This window comes from Capricornis sumatraensis, chromosome 2 (assembly GCF_032405125.1).
Source record: "Capricornis sumatraensis isolate serow.1 chromosome 2, serow.2, whole genome shotgun sequence".
In the NCBI taxonomy this organism is placed as follows: domain Eukaryota; kingdom Metazoa; phylum Chordata; class Mammalia; order Artiodactyla; family Bovidae; genus Capricornis; species Capricornis sumatraensis.
The window spans coordinates 20,532,688-20,557,385 of NC_091070.1; the positions used below are offsets into that span (position 1 = coordinate 20,532,688).

Sequence of the window (24,698 nt, forward strand, 5' to 3'; positions counted from 1 at the left end):
GATGTTGCGTGAGCAGTTGTGAAAGCAACAGGAAACTCCTTGTACATCTCCACTAGAGCTCTTGGGTGGTCACATGTATTGTCAGTGAGCAGTAATATTTTGAAAGGAATCTTTCTGAGCAGTAGGTCTCAACAGTGAGCTTAAAATAACTAGTAAACCATGTTGTAAACAGAGGTGCTGTCATCCAGGCTTGCCTGGTACCCATCCGGGTAAATATAACAGGACTCTTAAGGTCTCTAGGATTTTTGGAATGGTAAATGAGCACTGGCTTCAACTTAAAGTCATCCGCTTCATTGGCCCCTAAGAAAGTCAGCCTGTCCTTTGAGATCAGGCATTGACTTTTCTTCTCTAGCTATGGAAGTCCTAGGTAGCAGCTTCTTCTAATATAAAGCTGTTTCATCTACATTGGAAATCTGCTGTTTAGTGGAGTGACCTGCCTTAATGATCTTAGCTAGATCTTCTGGAAGACTTGCCATAGCTCCTACATTAGCACTTGCTGCTTTGCCTTGCACTTTTATGTTATGGAGATGGCTTCTTTCCTTAAACCTCTTGAAACAACTTCCACTAGCTTCACGCTTTTCTTCTGCAGCTTCCTCACCTCTCTCAGCCTTCATAGAATTGAAGAGAGTTAGACCCTTGCTCTGGATTAGGCTTTGGCTTAAGGGAATGTTGTGGCTGGTTTGATTTTTCTTTCTGGACCACTCAAACTTTCTTCGTATCATCAATAAGCCTGTTTGCTTTCTTATCATTCGTGTGTTCATTGGGGTAACACTTTTAATTTCCTTCAAGAGTTTTTTTCCTTTGTATTCGCCATTTGAACAACCGATGCAAGAGGCCTGGCTTTTGGCCTGTCTTGGCTTTTGACATGTCTTCCTCACTAAGTTTAATCATTTCTAGCTTTTGATTTAAAGTGAGAGAGTTTCACCTGAATACCTAGAGGCCATAGTAGGGTTAATAAATGGCTGAATTTCAATATTGTTGTGTCTCAAGGAATAGGGAGGCCTGAGGAGAGGAAGAGAGACAGGGGAACAGCTAGCCGGTGGAGCAGTCAGAACACACACAACATTTACCAATCAAGTCCACCATCTTTTGTGGGCATGGTTCATGGTTCCCCAAAACAATTACAACAGTAAGAACAAATGTCACTGACCACAGATCACCGTAACAAGCATGATAATAATGAAAAAGTTTGAAATATGGCAAGAATTATCAAATGTAACACAGACATGAAGTGAGCAAATGCTGTTGGAAAAATGCCACCAGTAGACTTTCTCAATGCAGAGTTGTCACGAATCTTCAGTTTTGTTTAGAAAGATGCGGTATGCATGAAACACAATAAGGCAAAGTACGATGAAACGAGCTAAGTCTGTATATAATAAGTGATCAATAATGGTTAGCTATCATTATTATTTAATCAACCATATGATTTAGTCACTCAGTCATGTCCAGCTCTTTGCGACACACAGTCTGTAGCCCACCAGGCTCCCCTATCCATGGACTTCTCCAAGCAAGAATACTAGAGTGGGTTGCCATTCCCTTCTCCAGGGGATCTTCCCAACCCAGGGATCGAACCTGGGTCTCACCTATTACAGGCAGATTCTTTACTGTTTCAGCCACCAGAGAAGCCCATGTTTTTATACAGTAAAGACGTATTGCATGGTTATTATGTGTCAGGGCCTGCCAACCTTTCCAATAGAGTTCTCAATACTTTGAACTCAGAGTCCCATGGTTTCCACATACATATGAGCCCCTTAATCATAATAGTGGTAACGATAGCTGTAATGTCCTGCGTGCCTATTTATTTATGTGTCAGGCACTCTGGTGGGTGCCTTATCACTGTATTGCCTTTAATCTTTATCCCCATTTTATAGAATCAGGAATCATGATGTAGTGTTTATGAAACTTAACAAGCGTTGCATGGAAAATGTCAAGCCTGGAATTTAGATTGCCTGTTTTCGTTTTTGTTTTTTTCTATTCTCACTGACTCTTGTTACTGTCACCCTAACCCATTATGTCCCAGACTGAACTTGGCTTCCTCAAATGGGTTTGTCTTTCAACTTCTCAGTTGGGGTACTGCCATTCTACTTGTTATCCATACTGAAAGACAAGAGATGTCTTCCTTCTGTCAAGCCCCTTTATCTGATTAATCACTAGGATTTCAGTTCAGTTCATCTTTTTCTTCTCTTCCTCTGCCTGGCCAGACCCCTCTTGACTTGTATTTGTTAGTTTTCAGCATTTGTTCTACCACACCTGCCACGAGAGGAGGGGTTTATACGATACGCTTTCATGGAATTCACCAGATTTTGATAAAACATCCTTAAGTTTTCCAAGAAGTAAAAGCACAATAGCTTGTTACTGCTGCACCTGTGCTTATCAGCAGTAAGATGCTTGGAATGGGCTCACAGCAGTGGTGTAGATAAGTTAGCTGCTATGAATATAACCTTTCTCTCTTACCTAGGAAAACATGTTTGGAGGAAACTATGCTCCACTCTGTTTTAAAAAGTAAAGCTTTCCCTTTTAGCAAACAGTGCTGGGAAAATTGGATATTCACATGCAAAAGACTGGCAATGGACCCCTATCTCATATGAATACAGAAATTAACTAAGAATGGATTAACAACCTAAATGTGAGAGCTGAAACTGGAACACTCTTAGAAGAAAACATAGGGGCAAATCTTCATGAACTTGGATCTGGCAGTTCTTTGGTATTACATCAAGAATAGAAACAACAAAAGGGAAAATAGCTGAAGTGGACTTCATCTAAATTAAAAACTTTTGTACATCAAAGACCATTATCAAGAAAGTAAAACACCTATGGAGAGGGGAAAATATTTTCAAATCATGTGTTTGATAAGGGTCTAGAATCCAGGTTATATAAAGAACTTATAACTCAGCAAAAGGACAGACATTTCTCCATAGGAGACGTACAGATGGCCAACAAGCATGAGAAAAGATGTTCAGTGTCATTAGTCATTAGGGAAATGCGAATCAAAACCACAGTGAGATACCACTTTACATCTAGCAGGATGACTATAATAAGAAAAAGGAAAGGAAAGGAAAATAGCAAGTATGGTGAGGATGCAGAGAAATTGGGGAATCCTCATATATTGCTAATGGGAATGTAAAATGGTTCAGCTACTGTGGAAAATAATTCGGTGCTTCCTCAGAAAGTCCAACAGAGAATTACCATATATCCTAATAATTCCACTCCTATGTATACACCCCCCAAAATGGAAAACAGGCACTCAAACAAGTATATGTGCACATGTATTTATAGCAGCAGATTCACAATAATCAATAGATGGAAACAGCCCAAATGTCTATCAGTGGACAAAAGGAGAAACAAAGTATGGTATATACATATGATGGAATACTATTCAGTCACAAAAAAGGATTAAAGTCCTGGGGTGAGCTACCACGTGGGTGAACCTGGGAAACGTTAGAAAGCAAGTTGGTGGTTGCCAGAAGCTAGGAAGAGGGGAGAACGGGGATGATGTGTGATGATAATGTTCACTTGCTAAGTTGTGTCCAACTCTTTGTGGCCTCATGGACTGCAGCACACCAGGCTTCCCTGTCCTTCGCCATCACCTGGAGCTTGCTCAGACTCATGACCATTATTAAGTCAGTGATGCCATCCAACCATCTCATCCTCTGCTGCTCCCTTCTCCTCCTGCCCTCAATTTTTCCCAGCCTCAGGGTCTTTTCCAGTGAGTTGGCTCTTCACGTCAGGTGGCCAAAGTATTGGAGCTTCAGCTTCAGCATCAGTCCTTCCAGTGAATATTCAGGGTTGATTTCCTCTAAGATTGACTGGTTTGATCTCCTTGCTGTCCAAGGGACTCTCAAGAGTCTTCTTCAGCACCACAGTTCAAAAGCATCACTTCTTTGGCACTCAGCCTTCTTTATGGTCCAACTCTTTACATCCATGCATGACTACTGGAAAAACCATAGCTTGGACCATATGGACTTTGTTGGCAAAGTGGTGTCACTTTTTAATATGCTGTCTAGGTCTGTCATATCTTTTCTTTCAAGGAGCAAGCATCTTTTAATTTCACAGCTACAGTCACCGTCTGCAGTGATTTGGAGCCCAAGAAAATAAAGTCTGTCACTGTGTCCACTTTTTCTCCATTTATTTGCCATGAAGTAATGGGACCAGATGCCATGATCTTAGTTTTTTGAATGCTGAGTTTCAAGCCAGCTTTTTCACTCTCCTCTTTCACCCTCATCAAGAGGCTGTTTAGTGCCTCTTTAGTGCTTGCTGCCATTAGGGTGGTATCATCTGCGTATCTGAGGTTCTTGATATTTCTCCCTGCAATCTTGATTCCAGCTTGTGCTTCATCCAGCCTGGCATTTCACATGATGTACTCTGCATATAATAGCTGTTTAATGGATATGGGGTCTCCTTTTGGGGGTGGTGAAAATGTTTTGGAACTAGACAGAGGTGGTGGTTGTATGGCATTGCAAGTGTGCTAAATGCTGCTGGATTGTTCAATTCAAAATGGTTAATTTTCTGCTTTGTGGATTTCATCTCAGTTTTAAAAAACTACCAAAAAACGGCTTTCACAAACTTTGTTGCTTTGATTGTTAATAGTAATACATATTTGGTAGATACCAGTATTTCAGGACACTCTTCTTGAGAACCATTGACTGCAACCATCTGCTAGAATTACTGACTGCCAGGATTATAACCTCTCTCCTTCGCTGTGGGCAGGACCCCTAGGCCAGAGATTTCTAACTTCCATGCCTTCAGGGGCCCAACTTGTTACAACAGATGTTTGAGGTCGTCTGGGTGTAAGGCCGCAGAGTCATGGAGATTAGGCGGAGCTGGGCTGGACGGGCACTGCCTAAAGGCATTCCAGTTTACATAAACTGCCCTGGGCTGCCTCTTGCCTGTTTGCATCTTTCGGCTATCCCTCTTAAGCCATCCAGAGACTAATAGATTTAGAAAATCACCTTCAGTAGGCCATCCCGTTTCTAAAAGTCCGTCTCCTGTCACGGCATCTAAACTTCTCTGCCTTCCCGTTCCAGCATAGGCTCTGAGAAAGCTCAGCTGGACTCATGAAGCGGTGTGAAACCATAACCCTCCTCCCACTGCACCCCGTCCCAGCCACCTGTCCGGTCCTGTCACCCCATTGGATCTGTAAGGGGAAGGGCTCCCCCAGAGTCTTCAATTTACAGGTGGCTCAGAGAAATGCTCGGCGACCAGTCACCGCCACTGCGGCGGGCGTGGTGGCTTCTCTGGTGCCGCTTCCCCGGCAGTCTGAGCGCTTATTAGTCTGTTCTCTCTCAGAGAAGGGGAGAGAGGCTCAGAAGAATCCGGGAAGATTTTTGTGACTAGATGAGATGTAGAAAGTTGTTTGTTGTTTGTTTTAATCTCCCAAGCATTCCAAGGCTGGGACCCATTCAGGATGCTAGAAGCTTGGAGTGGGGCGGGGGTGTGTCAGGGGTCAGGGGAGCAGGGGAGAGGGTGTGGAGGAAAGAAACTTAGTCCATTAGATCCAGGGAGTGGCTGGCGCTGTTTTCTTTTGTGCTTCTATCCCCATAGCTGCTTGTCATCCCTCTTTGGGGCTTCCCCGGTAGCTCAGTGGTAAGGAATACACCTGCCAAGCGGGAGACGTGGGTTTTCTCCAGGAAGATCCCCTGGAGAAAAAAATGGCAACCCACTCCAGTATTCTTGCCTGGGAAATTACATGGACAGAGGAACCTGGTGGGCTACAGTCCATGGGGTTGCAGAGAGTTGGACAAGATTTGGCAACTAAACAGCAACAATCCCTCTCTACTGCTGATTTTCTGGGATACACACAGGACATAGAAAACTTTGACCCACATCCTTTCATTGTGTAACAATTTAGTGGACGTGTGCTGGGTGCAGTTCAGGGGGCAGGAAAAGAAAAGTATAGTTGTATGACTTGAGGGATTGACTTCAGCTCTTGTCCTAAAACCCACCCCCTTCTCCTGCTCTTCCCATTTAGACTTGAATGGCAGAGAGAATCTTCCCTTCTTCTCTGAAATCCTGTGCACAGAGCTCTGAACTCCAGGTGGTTCAGCATCTGGGCCTCAGAGGGGTGCTAACCCAGGGGCCCTGGGAACCGTCCCAGCTGTGGAAATGGAGGCTTGGCTTCCTCATGTCTCAGGAGCTCAAATTAAGGGGAAAATCTCTGCCCAAAAGATATACTTTCATAAGACTCGAAATAAAGTCACTTGCAGAGGCTCATGGAAACTGTTCAGACACTGTCTGAAAACCTTAGAAGTCCAACAATCACCTCCACTCTTGATGGTTTGAGAGTGGTGAAAGCCCAGGAGTGCCCTGGAAGAGACAGGAAGCCCGGGGAGCTTCTCCTCAGGAGAGTGGGCTGTGACCCCCTGCTCTTCTGTCCTGGGGTGTGAGAGGGCCCTATGGTGTCATGGTAACAGAAGAAGCTCTTGAGTCAGGCTGCCGGAGTTTCAGTCCTGGCTTATTAGTTGAGTGACCTTGGAAAATGTATTTAGTGGCACTGCAGTTTCCTCATCTTTAGAGTAGCCATGGCAATATTATCTACCTCATACGGTTGTTGTGAGGGTTGAAGATCACGCCTGCAATATACCTGGCACCAGAATGAGTACATCCGAGGTGTTTACGGATGGTGGCTCCACCATCCACCCACGGTAGCCGCATGACAGAGCCTGCAGGAGGGGCCCAGAGGAAGGCGGGAGGGCTCTGTATTGCGTGGCTTCCTGTCATTAATGCAGACTCTCTGGTCTCTTCTGTATTCCTTTCCTTGTCCAGTACTGATCCTCCAGAAGGTGGAGAATGGAGACCTGAGCAACAAGGTTCTGAAGATCACTGATTTCGGCCTGGCTCGGGAATGGCACCGAACCACCAAGATGAGCGCAGCTGGGACCTATGCCTGGATGGCCCCTGAAGTCATTCGTGCCTCCATGTTTTCCAAAGGCAGCGATGTGTGGAGGTAAGGTCCAGAGGTGAACAGTCAGCCTTCCCCAGATGTATTTTCACTGCACAGATGCCTCAGGCCTTGGAGAATTGGTGTACAATCCCAGGAACCCCAGAGAATGTCTAGGTGACCTCTTCAGAGCGATTTATACTAAATTCCACACTGCTGAATGACAATTTCTAATGCCTTATCAACCAGAAGTCCCCCCAGTGCTACGGCTGGTACCAGTTCTATGTAGGCTCCTTTGTGTTGGCGACTGATTCCTAAGAAAGACCAGAAGATTCTAGGGGCAGTGTGTACTGGCCTACGGGATGGTGGGGGACCCAGTCACTCCTGGAGACCTTCCCCACAGTCACCCTGGATTCCTTAGCATCAGTGGCTGTTACTGATGAACTTGTTCTCACTGTAAGCTCTTCAGCTGATGAGTATTGTTTGTGCTGTCTCTTTTTTCTGGGTGGGCTGGAAATTATCCTTTCCAGTTATCCGGTTAAGCTTTTGGTTAAGGATCTGTCTTGTCTGTTGAGCACTGATAAAGACATGAGAAGATGGGTCTCAAGCATGTGCCCAGAACTGCAGGGTCAAAGGTTAGACCAACCCTCCCTCTAGTTAATGTCAGCCCAAAAGGTCGCAAAGACTTGGAGCTAAAGATCTTGTTCCCACTAATGGGAGGGTGAACATCTACAGAATCTAAGCATCCACATGGCTGTGAGACAGTAGCATCACCTTGGTATACAAAAGAAAAGACTTTAGATCATCTTTATATCTAGAAGCCCAAGGACTTATAGATCATCATTATATTTTGTCTATGAAGCTGTTGCTTCTCACTGTGTTGTAAAGCGAGCTTGTTTGTGTGTGTATTTTAAATAACAGCTTTATTGAGATATTATTCACATACCACAAGGTGTACCTTTTAAAATATATTTAAGTCATTGTTTTTTTTGTGTGTGTGAATTTACATGGTTTTACACTAATCATCATTGTTACTAGTTTCCTAAAGCTGCTTTAACAAACTACCACAAACCTGATGGCTTAAAACAGTAGAAATTTTTAGTCGAGGGGCCAGAAGTCTGAATCTGAAGTCTCTCTCCAGAGACTCTCTGGACTCTCTCCAGTCATGCTCTCTCCAGAGACTATAGGACAGATTCTGTTCCAAATAAGGATTCTAGGTATTAGGACTTGGATGTACCTTTTGGGGCCACCATTGAACCCATGACAAGCAGAATATTTTTTATCACTCAAAAAAGCCTTCAATACCTATTAGCAGTCATTTCCCAATGTCTCCTATCCCTGCCCTCACTCTCTGGAAACCACTAATTCACCTTCTGTCTCGATGGATTTGCCTGTTTGGGACATTTTGTATAAATGGAATCACATGGTAAGGGGTCTTCTGCGTCTGACTTCCTTCATTTGCATATTTCAGGATTCATGTATGTTGTAGCATGCGTCAGAACTTCATTTTTTTAATAGCTGAATAATATTCCATTGTATGGATATACCACAATTTGTTTATTCATTTCATTAGTTGGACTTTGGGGTTGTTTCACTTTTTGTCTAATGTAAATAATGCTGCTGCAGACATTTGTGTGCAAGTTTTTGTGTGAACATACGTTTTCAGTTCTCTTGGGTATATACCGAAGAGAGAAATTTTCTGAGCCATATGGTAATTCTTTATTTAACTTTTTTGGGAAGTGCCAAACAATTTTTTTGTTTACCATGGCTTACTGTTAGCAACACACGAGTGTTCCAATTTCTCTATATCATCTCAACACTAGTTATTTTTTATTGTAGCCATTTTAGTGGATGTAAAGTGGTATCTCATTGTGGTTTTAATTTGTATTCCCTAATTAATGATCTTGAGCATCTTTTCATGTGCTTATTGGTCATTTGTATATCTTCTCTGAATAAATGTGTTCAAATCCTCTACCAGTTTTAAAATTGAGTTATATTGAATCCTTACATTTTCATGTTGAAACATTTTTATGTTTATATATTCTACATACAAGAACCTTATCAGGTACATGGTTTGCAAACATTTTCTCCCATTCTGTGCATTTTCTTTTCACTTTCTTGATGTTATCCTTTGAAACACAAGCATTTTAAAATTTTGGTGTCCAGTTTATCAGCTATTTTTTGATTGGTTGTGCTTTTTGGTGTCCTACCCAAGAAACCAAGTCATGAAGTTTTATACCTTTGTTTTCTTCTAAGAGTTTTATAATTTTAGCTCTTAACGTATAGGTCTTTGTTCCATTTTGACTTAATTTCTGTATGTGGTGTGCGGTGGGGGCATAATTTCATTATTTTTCCTGTGGCTATCTAGTTGTCCCAGAACCACTTGTTGACAGGACTGTTTTTCCCCTTACTGAATTGTCTTGACATCCGTGTCAAAAAGCAGTTTGCCACAATGTAAGAGTTTATCTCTGGACCCACTTCTACTCCACTGATCTGTGTCTACCATTATGCCAATGTCACCTGTTTTTAAGTACTATAGCTTTCTAGTAAATTTTGAAATTAGGAAGTGTGAGTCTTCCAACTTTCTTCTTTTCCAAGATTATTTTGGCTATTTGGATCTCTTCAATTTCCACATGAATTTTAGGACCTTTTTGTCCTTTTCTGAAAAGTAGGCAGCTAGAATTTTGTAAGGATTGTGTTAAATCTTTAGACCACCTTGGGGAGTATTGCCATCTAAGTAATACTAAGTCTTCCAATCCATAAACATGGGATATCTTTCTATTTATTTAGACCTTCTTTAATTTCTTTCAATGATGCTTTATAGCTTCTGAATATTGAATCTTATTTCCATGCACATTAATTACAGGGGGAAGTAGCTATTGTAAAGAAAGTTTTCCTTTCCTTCAAATATTTGACCAGATCTCATTAGGTTAAGCTATATCTTGATAGTCAACTGTTTTTGACCCACAAAAACAGAAATTTCATACACTTCAACTTAACACTTTCATTACTTGACTGTTGGCTAATTAGATTAGTTGATGTATTAATCTAATTGGCTATTACAAAGAGACCTACCAATGAAAGAAATGTATTTCTTTTTCAAGGAGTAGTCCAGCCTGTCCAAACTGGTGGAAGAGCTGTGCACCTTGAGATCGTTTAGGAACTCAGATTCTTTCAGGATCCCTCAGCATGTTGTTCTTATCTGAACAGTTACATCTGAGTGACAGTTACTTCTGCAGAAGTATTGTATTTATATCCCACAGAAAAGGGGAAAGAGAACTTATCCATAGGAAGCAGCTTGTCTTTAATTTGGAGATGACGCCAAAAGTAGGTATTCTTATTTCCATTTTACAGATGAGGGAACTGAGGCTTAGATGATTGAAGTTAGTTCCCTAGGTTCACCCAGGTGCTAAAGGTAAAGCTGTGATTTGAACTAGATATGTGTCTCTTTGAAAATCTGTGCTTGCAGCCACTTCACCATCTGTGTACTCTTAATCCTGTACTTTGGGCACCCTCTTCCAGGGGGATTGGCCCATGGTCCATCATGCCTGAGACCTAGCAGGATGTCCCAAGAGGGCCAAAGCATGTCTAGGAACTTTCAGGACAAACTGGTTCCCAAACTGACTTATAATGCATTACTCCTTCAAGAAATGTTTATTTAAAAATTACTTACTCTGTGTTATGACCAAGCAAGTGTGCTCACTTCCTGCTGCATAATAGAAAGACCTAACACCGAGACTTTTGCAGAGAAAAAGTTTTTATTGCAGTGCAGCCAAGCAGGAAGCAGTGCTCAGATCTGTCTCCCTAATCGATTGATCCAATACTTTGGCCACCTGATGGCATGTCATTGGAAAAGACCTTGATGCTATAGAAAAGATTGAGGGCAGGAGGAAAAGGGGATGACAGAAGATGTGATGGTTGGATGGCATCACCAACTCAATGGACATCAATCTGAGCAAACTCCAGGAGACGGTAAAGGACAGGGAAGCCTGGTGTACTGCAGTCCATGGGGTCACAAAGAGTTGGACATGACTTAGTGACTAAACAACAACAAATCAATCAGCTGTTGAGTGGGATATTTATGTGGAAGTAGGGGATAAGAGGGGAAGGGACTGGGAAATGATCAGTGGAAAGTGATTTTCAGTTTCTGGAGTTCTTTGCACAGTCTCGACTGCTCTTCATGCCACTGCGTGGGTTGCATGTGCAAATTCAGGGGGCTTCCTTACATTACGTGAGGTGGATTTTCAGCCTGTAATGTGTGAAGTTCCTTATCTAAGTTCACTATTGGTTGTCCTAGTCCCTCAATGTACCTTGAAGGAGGCTCTCAGCAGGTTGTTTTCTGTATCTGTGGTTTCCCTGGTTTTCTGCGAAACAAGCTTGATATCCTCCAGGTGTCATTTTATTCCTATCTCGTTTCTACCTTATGGGCCTTCACTGCGGGAGGTAATGGTATGGTTTCAGTGTCAGATGCTGGGCTGAGCCTGAGTCCAACCACCTTTCCTTGCGCTCCCCTACCTGCCTTCACTCTGCTGAACTCATCCAGGGCCTTGGGGCTCTGCAGTTGCCAGGTGCCCAGGGCCAGCAGAGTGTGTCTCAGTGTTCTTCAAGGGTAGTTCTCTGGACCTCTTCCATGCTGTGATGGGGGGTAGGATGAGAATGGCCCAGACTCCCTCAAGAAGACATTCTTTCCCTCTGGCTGTGCTGTGCAGGGAGGGCAGTGGTGACAGTCAGAGGGCATCCTCCCATGGTGGCTCCTTACCTGTGGTGTGTAGGATGAGGTGGGGGCATTTTGTTAACGATTTTAAGTTTTTTAAATGATAGAAGGAAAACATGTTCACTGCAGAAAAAAAAACTGGAAAATATGGATAAACAAAAGAGAAAAAGAAAGAAAAGAAGACAATCACCCACAGCGCACTTCTAAAGATAATTTATGATGACATTTTGGTGTGTTTATTCCTGTTCCCATGATCACCCACCCGTCCCTTAAAATGGGATCATTTCTGTTTTGTAAGCTAACTTTTTGAATGTAATGCAGCATGAACATATTGCCTTTTTTTTTTTTTTTTGGTATTTATCCTTTTTTACATGAATGCTCATGCTTTTTTAAAAAAATGGTTATGTGTATTTTTAATGATTTTTGCTCTTTGGTTTTTTTCCAGTATTTATTTTTAATTAACTTATTTATTTGGCTGTGCCAGGGCTTAGTTGTCATACACGGGATCTTTGGTTTGGGGCATGTGGGATCTATGTGGAATCTTTAGTTGCAGCATGCAGGATCTAATTCCCCAGCCAGGGATTGAACCTGGGTCGCCTACATTGGGAGCACAGAGTCTTAGCCACTGGACCACCAGGGAAGTCCCCACATTGCCATGTTAATAAGTATTTATTATGTCAATAAATATATTAACATGTATATTTGTAAATAAATTAGTAAATATGTTGTCATTTTGAATGAGGGTCTGGTTAACAATAAGAAGAGCAATTGTATGCTGCCTCACAGTTTGCAAAGTGCATTCACGTATAGTAGTTCAGTTGTCTTTGTCAAAATTATTAAACGGTCAGTGTGGTTCCTGCAACATGGGGTCCCAGCTGATGACCAAGTAAGTACAGGAGCCCATTCAAGGGACACCATCTCCTTTTAGAGAGTGGACCCCTGAGCTGACAGTCTTAAAGTCCATGCAGGTTAATAAGAAAAACAGCTCTGGCCAGGACAGGTGCAGAATTGCTGTACCTTTGGTTCAGAAGGTGTTCACTCTCAGCCTTTCCTTCACCCCTCCCCCACATCCAGCATTACCCGTGGAAAGGATTACTGCACCTCTGAAGGTGGTTAATGATTGACACAGGGTGCATTCCCGAGGGTTTGAGGTTGGGCTCTGAGGACTCTTGGGAAATTACTGGCAGCCCTGTGAGAGCTGGCAGTTCTCTCAGTGGAAGGGATGCTGAAGCAGAGTTCTAGCTGAGCTGGTTCTGGGAGGCCACTTGTAAATGGTCTTGAACAGACTTCTTGACCTTCTCTTAACCCTGGGAGGGCAAGAAAATAGGCTAAACCCAAGGTAAATCATGTCTACCTCTCCCCAGTGGCTCAGATCCACTTACTGGGGGTTTCTCCAGTCCCCCTTTGGGACTCTATTCCTGCCAAAGGAACACCAGACCTCCATTTATATCACCCACCTTCTGTTATAAAAATACAGGGGAACATTGGCAGAGGAACACTTTGACTGGTTAATTCATCCCCAGAAGGGCTCCTTCCCTGAATGTTAGTGCCCCTCCAGACGCTTTCTCATCTCAGGCCCTTGCCGTGAGGAGCACGCAGCATTTTCCAGCAATAGGTGGCAGTTTCAGGATGCTGGGTAGTTATTGTTATTTGTTCCTTGCAACTCTTCTGTGAGGTGTTGGGATTGCTGGCTCTGTTACACGGTTGAGGAAACAGGTTTGGAGGGGTGAACTTGCTTTCTCAAGGTCACACGGCTCTAAGTGTTAAAGCAGGCATTTGGCTTAAGTCTAAGTCTTTCTTGAGCAGCACTTCTCCCACTTCTCCTTGTTGCAGAGCCCTTCAGATGAAGTGGAATGCCATCAACAAAGGACCGAGACAGGTGAGAGCAGAGCTGCCCCTGTGGAAGCTGGAGGGGAGGGCCCCGACTCCTCCCCCTTCCTGGTGGCCTGAAACATCACCCTAGAGTAGAACACAGTGTAAAAACCATAGCAGGCAGGACTCGAGGACATAGACAGGATACATTTGGATCTTTGGATACATTTGGATCTTTGAAAACACCGTGTTTTTCCAGGTCATTAGGGTTGGGATATCGATTGTCTTTACCTATATGGAAGAAAGGAGTTTGGGGAACACTGAGTTTTTATTCCTCAGACTAGAAGTAGGCAGTAGTGCCAGGAACACACAGCCATACACGGGAATGACTCTAGCATGGAATCTAGGTAGCAGTGTCTAGAACTTGTAGAGGTCCCTTGATGGGTGCTGCCCAGCATGGCTGCTGTCTGGATAAGTCACCTGAGAGGTTTGGCCAGAAGTGCCCTGGTGCAGTTCCTGATGGTATTTGGGGCTTACTCTGTGGTACCTGGTGCAGCCTGTGGGACAGTCTGGCTGTGCCCTCACTCCTACATCCACGCATCAGCTCATTCACTATGTGAGTGTGTAGGCGTACCGGAGCCTGGGCAAGGTCCTGAGAATGCAAAGGTTATGAACCAGTTGTCCCTGCCCTTTAGGAGACCACAGGCTGGTAAACAAACAACTGAAGGGCTGAGTAACACGTCGGGGTGTCAGGAAAGGCTTCCTGAAGCGTCCAATTGTTCCCATCAGTCTCAGACTAAAATCCAACTTCCTGTCAGGACAAGACAAGACCTGTAACTACCAGTCTACTAGGCTATTCCCCCAACCCTGTCAAAATACATGAAAAAAATGTATAGTATCTGGAGGGCTCACTGGGAGAAAGACATTGCCCAAGGAGACTGGCCAGTCCACTCTGAGGGTCCCTCTGTAGAGACCCCTGGGATGCCCTGGCACAGAGGTGGGCACGTTGCTTTCCTTTGGAGCCATGCCAGGCCACTGGGAGCCCTTTGAGGGCAAGTCCACACCCTTTTTTATGCTGATCCTTGGCCTCTGTCCCTCCCTTAGCAAAGTTTGGCTCAGGGTCTAGCTGCCTCCTGCCTCTGTCCTGGTCTGATGTAGGTGACCTTCCTTTGCGCCCTCATAGTATTTCTGTTGTGATTTCTCTCTCTGTATTCTACGTAGTGTTTTTTCTGTTCCTCTCTCTGATTTCTTTGTGGATAAGATCTGTGTGTTTTAATCCTATATTCTAGTGCTTGGCATTGAGTTTGATGCATATTAGATGTTTAAAATGAATGAATAAATGGTGGTGCATTTTAATCAGATCTTGAAAGATAATTAGCAGAGTTTACCAAGCAGAGAGAAATGGTAGAAGGGCATGCTAGGGAGAAAGAATTGAGAATTGGTCCAGGTCCACTATGACTTACTCTATATACACCCTTAATGCTGTTGCTGCTGCTGCTAAGTCGCTTCAGTCATGTCTGACTCTGTGCGACCCCATAGACGGAAGCCCACCAGGCTCCCCCATCCCTCGGATTCTCCAGGCAAGAACACTGGAGTGGGCTGCCATTTCCTTCTCCAATACGCCCTTAATAGATGTGGGTAAAACTTAACTTTCCTCATCTGAAAAATGATAATATTTATCTTGCAGGTTTGTTGTAGGGATTCAAGATGACACTGGTAAATGTCTTAGCATGCGGTATGTGCGAGATGCCATGGTCAAATAGTTACTGGGTTTATTATTCTTTTTACCATTAATATGTCTTCTTGTTGATTGTAAACTACCGAGGAGTATTACCAAAAAATTGAGATTCGTGTTGCAAATATAAGGAAAGCCCCTCTTCTGACTGCTCATGGCCTCATGGTTTCTGTTCCTGAGTTATTCCTGGAAGGAATAATTACGAGTAGTTAATAACACTACATGAGTCTGCCTGGTAGTGATTGTGAATTCATAGGATAATTATTCCACTCAACTCTGTATTCCCAGTTCTCTAACTCCAAGGACAAATGAAAAGAAATTCTTCATGTGCATTTAAAAGGTAGGGAGGGAACTTGAAGCTTGCCCCGCTCCACCATTGCAGTCCACCCTTGTGAAACTTGCCCCTTTGAATTAGACAGAGTTCATTGTTATGGATTTACTCATGCTGGTCATGGGCAAGAATCTACTCAGCCTAATGGGCACTGAAAGAAATCTTTCACAGGAACAAAATCTGTTTATTTCTGGTGGTCATCTCTCTGCTTTTCTAAAGCTAAACAAACAATGTATCTGTTGCCATATAATCCAGCAGTCCCATTTCTGGGCATATACCCAGACAAAACTGTAATTTGAAAAGATACATGCACCCCTATGTTCAAAGCAGCACTGTTTACAATAGCCATGGAAACAACCCGCATGCCCATCAAGAGAGGATTGGTTTAAGAAGATGTGGGTGGTATATATATTCAATGGACTATCACCTGGCCATTCAAAAGAATGAAGTAGTGCCATTTGCAGCAACATGGATGGACCTAGAGATTATCACACTAAGTGAAGTGAGTCAGAAAGAGAAAGACAAACACTATATATGTCACTTATACATAGAATCTAAAATATGACCCAAATGAACATATCTACGAAATAAAAACAGACTCACAGATGTAGAAAACGGATTTGTGGTTGCCAAAGGGGAGGGGAGTTTTGGCTTAGCATTGCAAGCCATTATATGTAGGATGGATAAACAATAAGGTCCTACTGTATGGGCTTTCCAAGTGGCTCAGTATTATAGAATCGGCCTGCCAGTGCAAGAGACGTGGGTTTGATCCCTGGGTTGGGAAGATCCCCTGGAGAGAAAATGGCAACCCACTCCAGTATTCTTGCCTGGGAAATCCCATTGACAGAGGAGCCTGGTGGGCTGCAGTCCATGAGGTCAAGTTGGACATGACTGTAACTGAGCACACACGCACACTGTATAGCACAGGAAACTATACATGATATCCTGTGATAAACCATAATGGAAACGAATATGAAAAAGTATATATGTGGGGGGAGTGTGTGTGTGTGTGTATATACTATTAAAAAGCAAATACTTTGCCAACAAAGGTCCGTCTAGTCAAAGCTATGGTTTTTCCAGTGGTCATGTATGGATGTGAGAGTTGGACTATAAAGAAAGCTGAGCACCGAAGAATTGGTGCTTTTGAACTGTGGTGTTGGAGAAGACTCTTGAGAGTTCCCTGGACTGCAAGGAGATCCAACCAGTCTATTCTGAAGGAGATCAGCCCTGGGATTTCTTTGGAAGGAATGATGCTAAAGCTGAAACTCCAGTACTTTGGCCACCTCCTGTGAAGAGTTGACTCATTGGAAAAGACTCTGATGCTGGGAGGGATTGGGGGCAGGAGGAAAAGGGGATGACAGAGGATGTGATGGCTGGCTGGCATCACCGACTCAATGGAGATGAGTTTGGGTAAACTCCGGGAGTTGGTGATGGACAGGGAGGCCTGGTGTGCTGCAGTCCATGGGGTCACAAAGAGTTGGACATGACTGAGTGACTGAACTGAACTGAATCACTCTGCTATACAGTAGAAATTAAATACAACATTGTAAATCAACTATACTTAAATAAAATTTAAAAGAAAATAATATATCTTGTGACTAAAGCTGAATTTTTCTTAAAGCAGAAAAAAATATATTCCTGGGAGCCTTCCTCTTCATCCAGTTTATTACATTCACAATAGCAACCACAGAATAGCTGTGGCCCTTGAGCAGTGATTTAAACAATAGAGCATTCATTTCATGATAGCCTTGTCCAACTGCTCATGTTATTCACACTTCACAGATGAGTTATTTGAAGAATAAGACTTTGAAACCTAGTGTGCTTGACTGCAGAGTTTTTGCTCATAGCCAGTAGGGCTTGGCCTCCCTTTTATATTATGGCAGTATGTCTGTTCTGTAAGTCTCCCTACATGTTAGAGAAGATGTGGGATGCTCGTCAAAGCCTCATGAGCTATTTCAATGAAGTTACAGCTGTGGTTCATTGTATGACTTCTGTCTTCTTCCTCTCCCTAGCTACGGGGTGCTGCTTTGGGAGCTCCTGACTGGTGAGGTGCCCTTCCGGGGAATCGATGGCTTAGCAGTCGCTTACGGAGTGGCCATGAACAAGCTCGCCCTTCCCATTCCTTCTACGTGCCCGGAACCTTTTGCCAAACTCATGGAAGGTGAGTGACCCCTGGCTGGAACAAAACTAGAGACTGTTTGACCTTTCTGTCAGCACTGGATAGAGTGTGGCCAGTTCTGCATGACCAGTAACTGGAAGAGGAGGTGAAGTAGGAGTCACTCGAGGAGGAATCCTAAAGATGGTTACAAGAGTTAGCTCAAGATGATATCAGCACCCTGCTACACTGGTGTCACCCACGTCCCTTCTGTCCATCTAGTGACTATAGAACTTAACTTAGAAACTAAAGGCTGCTATCCAGTGCTGCGGTATATTAGTTAATGCAAAATAAGAAAGGATAGTAGCTTCTATTTCAAGACCTCTGAGTGTCTTATGTGTAGAAATGAAGGCGATCCAAGAAGAGAGAAATTCTAAAAGCCATCTAATTAGGTCCTATGATTTTTATCAGTGAGAAACCCTAAGCTGAGAAAGGTTAAATGGATAGGTGGCCACTCCATTAGTTAGGGACTGAGCTGCGAGTAGATAGAATTCGCTTTTTCTGGGCCCCCTGCTCGTGCTTTTCATCTCATCAGCACATCGAGGAGGGGAAGGGTAGCTCATTTATTTGCGGGAAAGCGAGGCCCAAGGTGTAACTACCCATTGTCACACCCGGAATCATGTATTATACTAACTTGATAAACTGTGGTGGTTGTACTTTACGCACGAAAACTCTTTGGACTTGCCTTTCTTCTGCTAAATGAGGAGAACAAAGTGGGTGCAGAGTTGCTGTGCTGTGTTTCCAGTTTCCCTCTTGATGACTGTGATGCTGGGCAGCTTGCTTTACCTCCTGAGACCTGTTGGGGCTTCCCTCAATGCCAGTTTCTCTGTTTCTGCAAGAAGAAATGAGAGATGGTTTTCTGTCAGATGAGGTCCCGTGACATCCTAAGTCTTCCGTCTGCCTCTGTCCATTCATGCTTCCTGACTCGTGTGCTCCATGCAGATTGCTGGAATCCTGACCCCCATTCACGCCCATCTTTCACGAGTATCCTGGACCAGCTAACTACCATAGAGGAGTCTGGTTTCTTTGAGATGCCCAAGGACTCCTTCCACTGCCTGCAGGATGACTGGAAGCACGAGATTCAGGAGATGTTTGACCAACTCAGGGCCAAAGAAAAGGTAAGAAAGAGAAGCGGAAGGCATGTGTTGACTCAGAGCAACTTCTCCACTGGGGCCTCTGAGCAAGACTGTGATGAGGCCACCTTCCTGCTTGGTTTGTGATATCAAAGCAGGTTTTTCCTTCCTGGCTTTATGTGGAGTGTTCTCCAGGCCTCAGGTGTGACCTGAAACGATAAGAGAGTTTTTCTCTCTTTTGGAGATGTGGTAGGAATAAGTGGAGGAGGGCATGGCAACCCACTCCAGTATTCTTGCCTGGAGAATCCCATGGACAGAGGAGCCTGGTGGGCTACAGTCCACAGGGTCACAAAGAGTCGGACACGACTGAAGTAACTGTGACCGAGCATGCACGCACAGGGATAAGTAAGGGAAGTCATGAGTCCAAAGCTCTCCTTGCAGCGTATCTACGTCACTGTCCAAACTGGAGGGGGAGCACCACTGGGCAAGTACCAACAGGTTGTCTCACTCTGGCGGCTGGACAAATTACAAGAAGGTTCTGGAAAGGTGTCTTGGTTCTGCAATGGACTCGTCAAAGGGGGTTAACAGGATATAGGGATACTTGAACACTGAGAACAGTTAGCAGAACATCCTGCCAGTGTCTTTGGGGGTCAGGATCAGAGACAGCACGTGGGTTAAAAATACCATGAGAAAGGGCTCAAAGGCTGAACCAACTGAGGAGTTCAGAGACTCATAGCCCATTAGAGATCTGCCTTTTTGTTTTGGTGACCGTTCTCTGAATGGCTCCGTTTTATGCCGTAGTATCTAGCTAACAGTCAGGGTCCACATGGAGGAAGCTAATCCAAATCAAAGCAATTATGTTGCTTGTTCCTCAGGACCTGCAGCTCGGGGCATGAGGGATGTCCATGGGTAGACTTGGTTAATTTCTTCTTTTCATTCTCACTCCCCACTGTGGAAATTCGGAAAGCAAAATAATAGTAGTGTCTAAAATTGTCTTCATGGCTTCCCAGTTCTTTCACTTGGAAGGTATGAAGAGACCTTTTCATCTGTTTTATCCAGGAGTTTTATGCCCTCTGCTACAGCATGTAGGGCAGGTGTTATTAACTTTTGCATCTCAGAGCAGTATCTTAGCAGATCAGTATCTACCTAAAGTCATACACCTAGTAAGTGAGGAGGCAGAATCTTGAACCAGGGCCTTCTGGTTCCAAAACCGTCTCTTCTTTCCAATATCATTGTTGTTCCCTAAACAAATGACTTAAAAATCATTTCTAGAGCTGATCTGAAGATATAGATGTTTTGCTGCAACATAGCAATCCTAAGCCTGGTTTTGTTGTTTAGTCATGTCTGACTCTGTGTTTAGTCGTGTCTGACTCTGTGGTCCCATGGACTGTAGCCCACCAGGTTCCTCTAATTCTGTCTATGGAATTTCCTGTCTGTGGAATTTCCCAGTCAAGAATACTGGAGTGGGTTGCCATTTTCTTCTTCAGGGTGTCTTCACAGACCAGGGATCAAACTCATGTCTCCTGCATTGGCAGGTGGATTCTTTACCAGCGAGCCACCAGAGTACTGTTTGGCAAGTCAGGAGCATTCTGCAGGGGGATGCAATGAGCTTGTGACAATTCTTTAGCTCAGAGAGGGGGTGGATCCTCGCTGACCATTGAGCAGAATGATTAAAAGAGACTGTTCCAATTACTAATTATATTCCAACTAGAAGAACCCCAGAGTTCCTGACCTTTTTTGAATCACTAACTCCTGTTTTCTTTTTTTTTTTTTTTTTAATTTATTTTTTATTGAAGTGAAGTTGAATTATGGGCTATCCTGGTGGCTCAGCAGTAAAGAATCCACCTGCCAATGCAGGAGACTCAGGTTCGATTCCTGGGTTGGGCAGATCCCCTGGAGAAGGGACTGGCAACCCACTCCAGTATTCTTGCCTGGAGAATTTCATGGACAGAGGAGCCTGGCAGGCTAGAGTCCATGGGGTCACAGAAGAATCGGACACAACTTAGTGACTGAGCTACAAAAACTAATTGAATTACTGTGTTGCATTTGTTACTGCTGTACAGCAAAGTGATGCAAGTATACATGTGTGTATATATATATGTTTATATTCTTTTCATATTTTTCCACTATGGTTTATCACAGGATATTGAATATAGTTCTCTGATTATTTCTTTTGATTGATGACACTATAAGGGTACCAACCAGTAAGAAAAATGAAAGCTGGATTTTGTCAGAAAGTAGATACTAGGAAAAGTCAAACCAGTTCTCATAAGAGCTAACACGTGTAGAGCATAGGCTATATGCCATGCTCTAAGTAATTTATATGAATTCTTACATAATCTTGCATAAAAAGCTAGTAATTGTTTTAGGTAATACAACCCTGTGAGGTTGGTGCTGTTACCTCCATATTAAATGTGATGCCCATTTTAATTTGCCCAAGGCCACAGATTCAACCACTCTGTTTTGGAGTCCTTGCCTTGAGCATGGATGCCTCTCCATTATAAATCTTGGAGTTCAGCAAGTGAGGGTAAGGATAGATGATGAGCTTTCTCTCTGGAGAGATTCCTCTTAAATCATTGTATGTGAAAGGTGTGATTTATATAGTACGGAGTTGATGCCCAAATAGGTGTTCTACAAGAAGGGTATTTACCATGTTGGAGGGGTGCCAGGTATATGGTGCCATAGGCCAGTACTCCATAAATGTCCTGGTTTCCCATATAATTCACTCTTCAGGATAGCTCAACCTGCTGCTCCCTTGTATGTGAGGATGGATTGGTTTCTGGGCTGGGGTTCGAATTTCCTTAAAGGAAGGAGTTTAGACTCAAGCCATTCCTTAGACAAAAGCATGTAGGAGAGAGGACCTAGGAAGGCTGAGAGTAGCTTGAACTAATTTTAGCTTTCCCATTTAGCAGCAAAATAACCAACCAAGAATAATTTTTCTGAATCTTCTACATGTTTTTGTTCTGATGGTGAAAACAAGAAAGCCAAGGATTTGGAGGGCACACAGCAGTCAATCTGTTCATCAGAGAAGAAGTTCAGAAGTTCAGGCTCATTTCTCAGGCACTTGTGATGAATGCATATTACCATAAAGAAGGGTTGCGTTTATAACACTGTCTTCTCCTCTCCTCATTTCTTTCGTTCATTGATTCAAAGGTTAATCAGCAACTAATGAGCCAACCTTCAAAGTGCTCACCCTCTTCTCATTTCTATTCTATCACTTTGATGGACATTAGCAGGTAGTCTTGCGAACAGAAGGCAAGTTGAATGAAACACTCCTTTCATCAGAATATTTTATTCCCATTTTGGTTCTGTTCTCTGCCTGCTGCTCTGCTTCCCCAGTATGTGTTCACATATTTTTTTTCTAGCCCTGGGTTCCATTTCTATATTTTTTTCGAGAGCAGAATGACTTCTTAGAGTGGAGCATTTCGTTGAGAATTTTAAGTTCCAGTCACAGGAGTGTTGCTTTGGCTGCTTTATTGGGGAGAAAAAATAAGTCCCCGCTTTTTAGACCTGGTTCTCTCAGGTTGTTGACATGAAAGCTTCTGAAATTTTAACCCTCTGCTCCCACCCCATTTCAATCCTGAAAGTAAAAGTGTTAGTTGCTCAGTCATGTCCGACTCTTTGCATCCCCGTGGACTGTAGCCCACCAGACTCCTCTGTCTGTGAAATTCTCCAGGCAAGAATACTGGAGTGAGTTGCCATCCCTTCTCCAAGAGATCTTCCCAACCCACGAATTGAACCTGAATCGCTTGTGTCTCCCAGTTGAGCCACAGCCTTTTTTCACTTCATCATGCGCCTACAGTAACCAGTGTTAATAGTTTAGAATCTATAAAGTTGTTTACGGATGCTTTATTCTCTTTCCTGGGTTCTATCCTATTTCCTGATGCTGTAATTTCCTGCCTCTTCCTAGGAACCCCATGCTGAGTTCATTTATAAATTCACGCAGAAGGACAAAGGGAAGGCAAGGAAGAGGTTCTGCCCACCCAGTGTGGTAGTGTTTCTAGAGCAAGTGCCTGGCAAAGACTTCAGGAAGTGTTCTTGCTTCTCTTTGCTGGGCTGTCTCTGTCCCTCTAGAGCACATGGTTGCCCTTTAAGATAAGATGAAAGTTTCAACCACATGCTTCAGTGGATTCACTGAACCAAAGTGAACCAAGATTTAGATGACATGCCTCACGAACCTTTTGAACAGCCACCCTGGGAATGTATTTATTTTTATTTGCACGTTAGATGATGCCTGGAGTATGACTCATTTAGAGCAGGCTCATTTTTAAGCTAGATTACCTTAAGTTGGCTCTGGTTTTTAAAAAATTTCCTTTATGTAACAGAAAAACAAATCAAAATAGAACCGAGACTATTATATGATTATATGATCATCATCATAGGATTATGATTATATTTTCTACCTAAACTTTGTTGTTTTTCCTGGTCACAGATAATTTTAATTAATCAGTCAAGGTGTTGTTGTTATTCACTCCCTAAGTTGTGTCCAACGCATTGTGACCCCATGGATGCAACATGCCAGGCTTCCTTCTCCTTCACTATCTCCTGGAGCTTGCTCAAACTCATCTCCATTGAGTCAGTGATGCCATCCAACCATCTCATCCTCTATCGCTCCCTTCTCCTCCTGCCTTCAATCTTTCCCAGCATCAGGGTCTTTTCCAATGAGTCGGCTCTCCGCATCAGGTGGCCAAAGTATTGGAGCTTCAGCTTCAGCATCAGTCCTTCCAATCACTATTCAGGGTTGATTTCCTTTAGGTTTGACTGGTTGGATCTCCTTGCAGTCCAAGGGACTCTCAAGAGTCTTCTCCAGCACCAGGAACTCTCAGCCCCCTTCTGTAGGGCTTGGCCTGTGGCTACCCTAGCTGTGTACTCAGGATGTCTCTTCTGAGCCTGTCTTCCCTTACCATTTGGGGTGGTCAGATGTTCATTTGCTGACTAGCTATCCAGCACCTCCATCTCCTCCAGAGAGTGAAGTGTGGGGCATTAGAGGAGAGCTGTCCAGGTTGCTGTGAGCACTGCTCTCCCAGGGGTGAGCCCCCCCACTGCCCCAGGGGGTGCCCCCTTCTCTCTGATGGTTCTACCTGCCCGGCAGGAGCTACGCACCTGGGAAGAGGAGCTGACACGGGCCGCGCTCCAGCAGAAGAACCAGGAGGAGCTGCTGCGGCGCCGGGAGCAGGAGCTGGCTGAGCGGGAGATCGACATTCTGGAACGAGAGCTCAACATCATCATCCACCAGTTATGCCAGGAGAAGCCCCGGGTCAAGAAGCGCAAGGGCAAGTTCAGGAAGAGCCGGCTGAAGCTCAAGGACGGAAATCGCATTAGCCTCCCTTCTGGTTGGTACCCGGGAGACCTGGGGGAGGGCTTCCCAGGTGAGGCTCGTGGTAAAGTACCCGCCTGCCAGTGCAGGAGCTGTAAGACCAGCGGGTTCGATCCCTGGGTCAGGAAGATCCCTTGGAGGAGGGCATGGCAACCCACTCCAGTATTCTCGCCTGGAGAATCCCCATAGACAGAGGAGCCTGGTGGGCTACAGTCCATGGGGTCACAAAGAGTCGGACACGACTGAAGCAGCTGAGCACGCACAACCTAGGGGAAGCATGAGTGGGCCAAGGGGCTCATGCGCCACGGGGACCTCTTTGGGAACCAGGGACTGGGCTCAGAAACGTGAGATCCCAGGTTCCTTATAGACCTGGTTGGAAACCCCAGGTTCTATTCCAGGGAAAGCCTGGCCTGCTGAGAAGCTTCACCCTTCCAAGGGGGATTTTGGAGTGTGACTGCACACAGAACATGAGGGCAAGGCCTTGACCGTGGCGTGGTCCAATCTGCTAGAAAGCATGGCCGTGCATACAGGCAATTCTTACTGTAGGAAAACCTGGAGAATGAAGATGTCACTGGGGTAAAAGAATCCCAGGGTGAGTGTGTGTATGTGCCTATGAGATAAGAAGACTCCTGGCTCTGCAAAATAACTCAGGGTTTCCATAATAATTAGTTCTCTATGTGCAGT

The 24,698-nt window shown here is 44.1% G+C and overlaps 1 protein-coding gene across 2 annotated transcripts in view; it reads left to right on the top strand.

The window, feature by feature from the left end:
• MAP3K9 (mitogen-activated protein kinase kinase kinase 9) overlaps positions 1-24,698 on the top strand; it is a 77,087-nt gene that overhangs the window by 40,622 nt on the left and 11,767 nt on the right. For both annotated transcript variants that reach the window (XM_068965417.1, XM_068965418.1), the window contains exons 3-6: positions 6,763-6,943; positions 17,482-17,630; positions 18,567-18,742; positions 23,790-24,030. In XM_068965417.1, the coding sequence (XP_068821518.1) occupies positions 6,763-6,943; positions 17,482-17,630; positions 18,567-18,742; positions 23,790-24,030 (747 nt within the window). The remainder of the gene's footprint in view (positions 1-6,762; positions 6,944-17,481; positions 17,631-18,566; positions 18,743-23,789; positions 24,031-24,698) is intronic.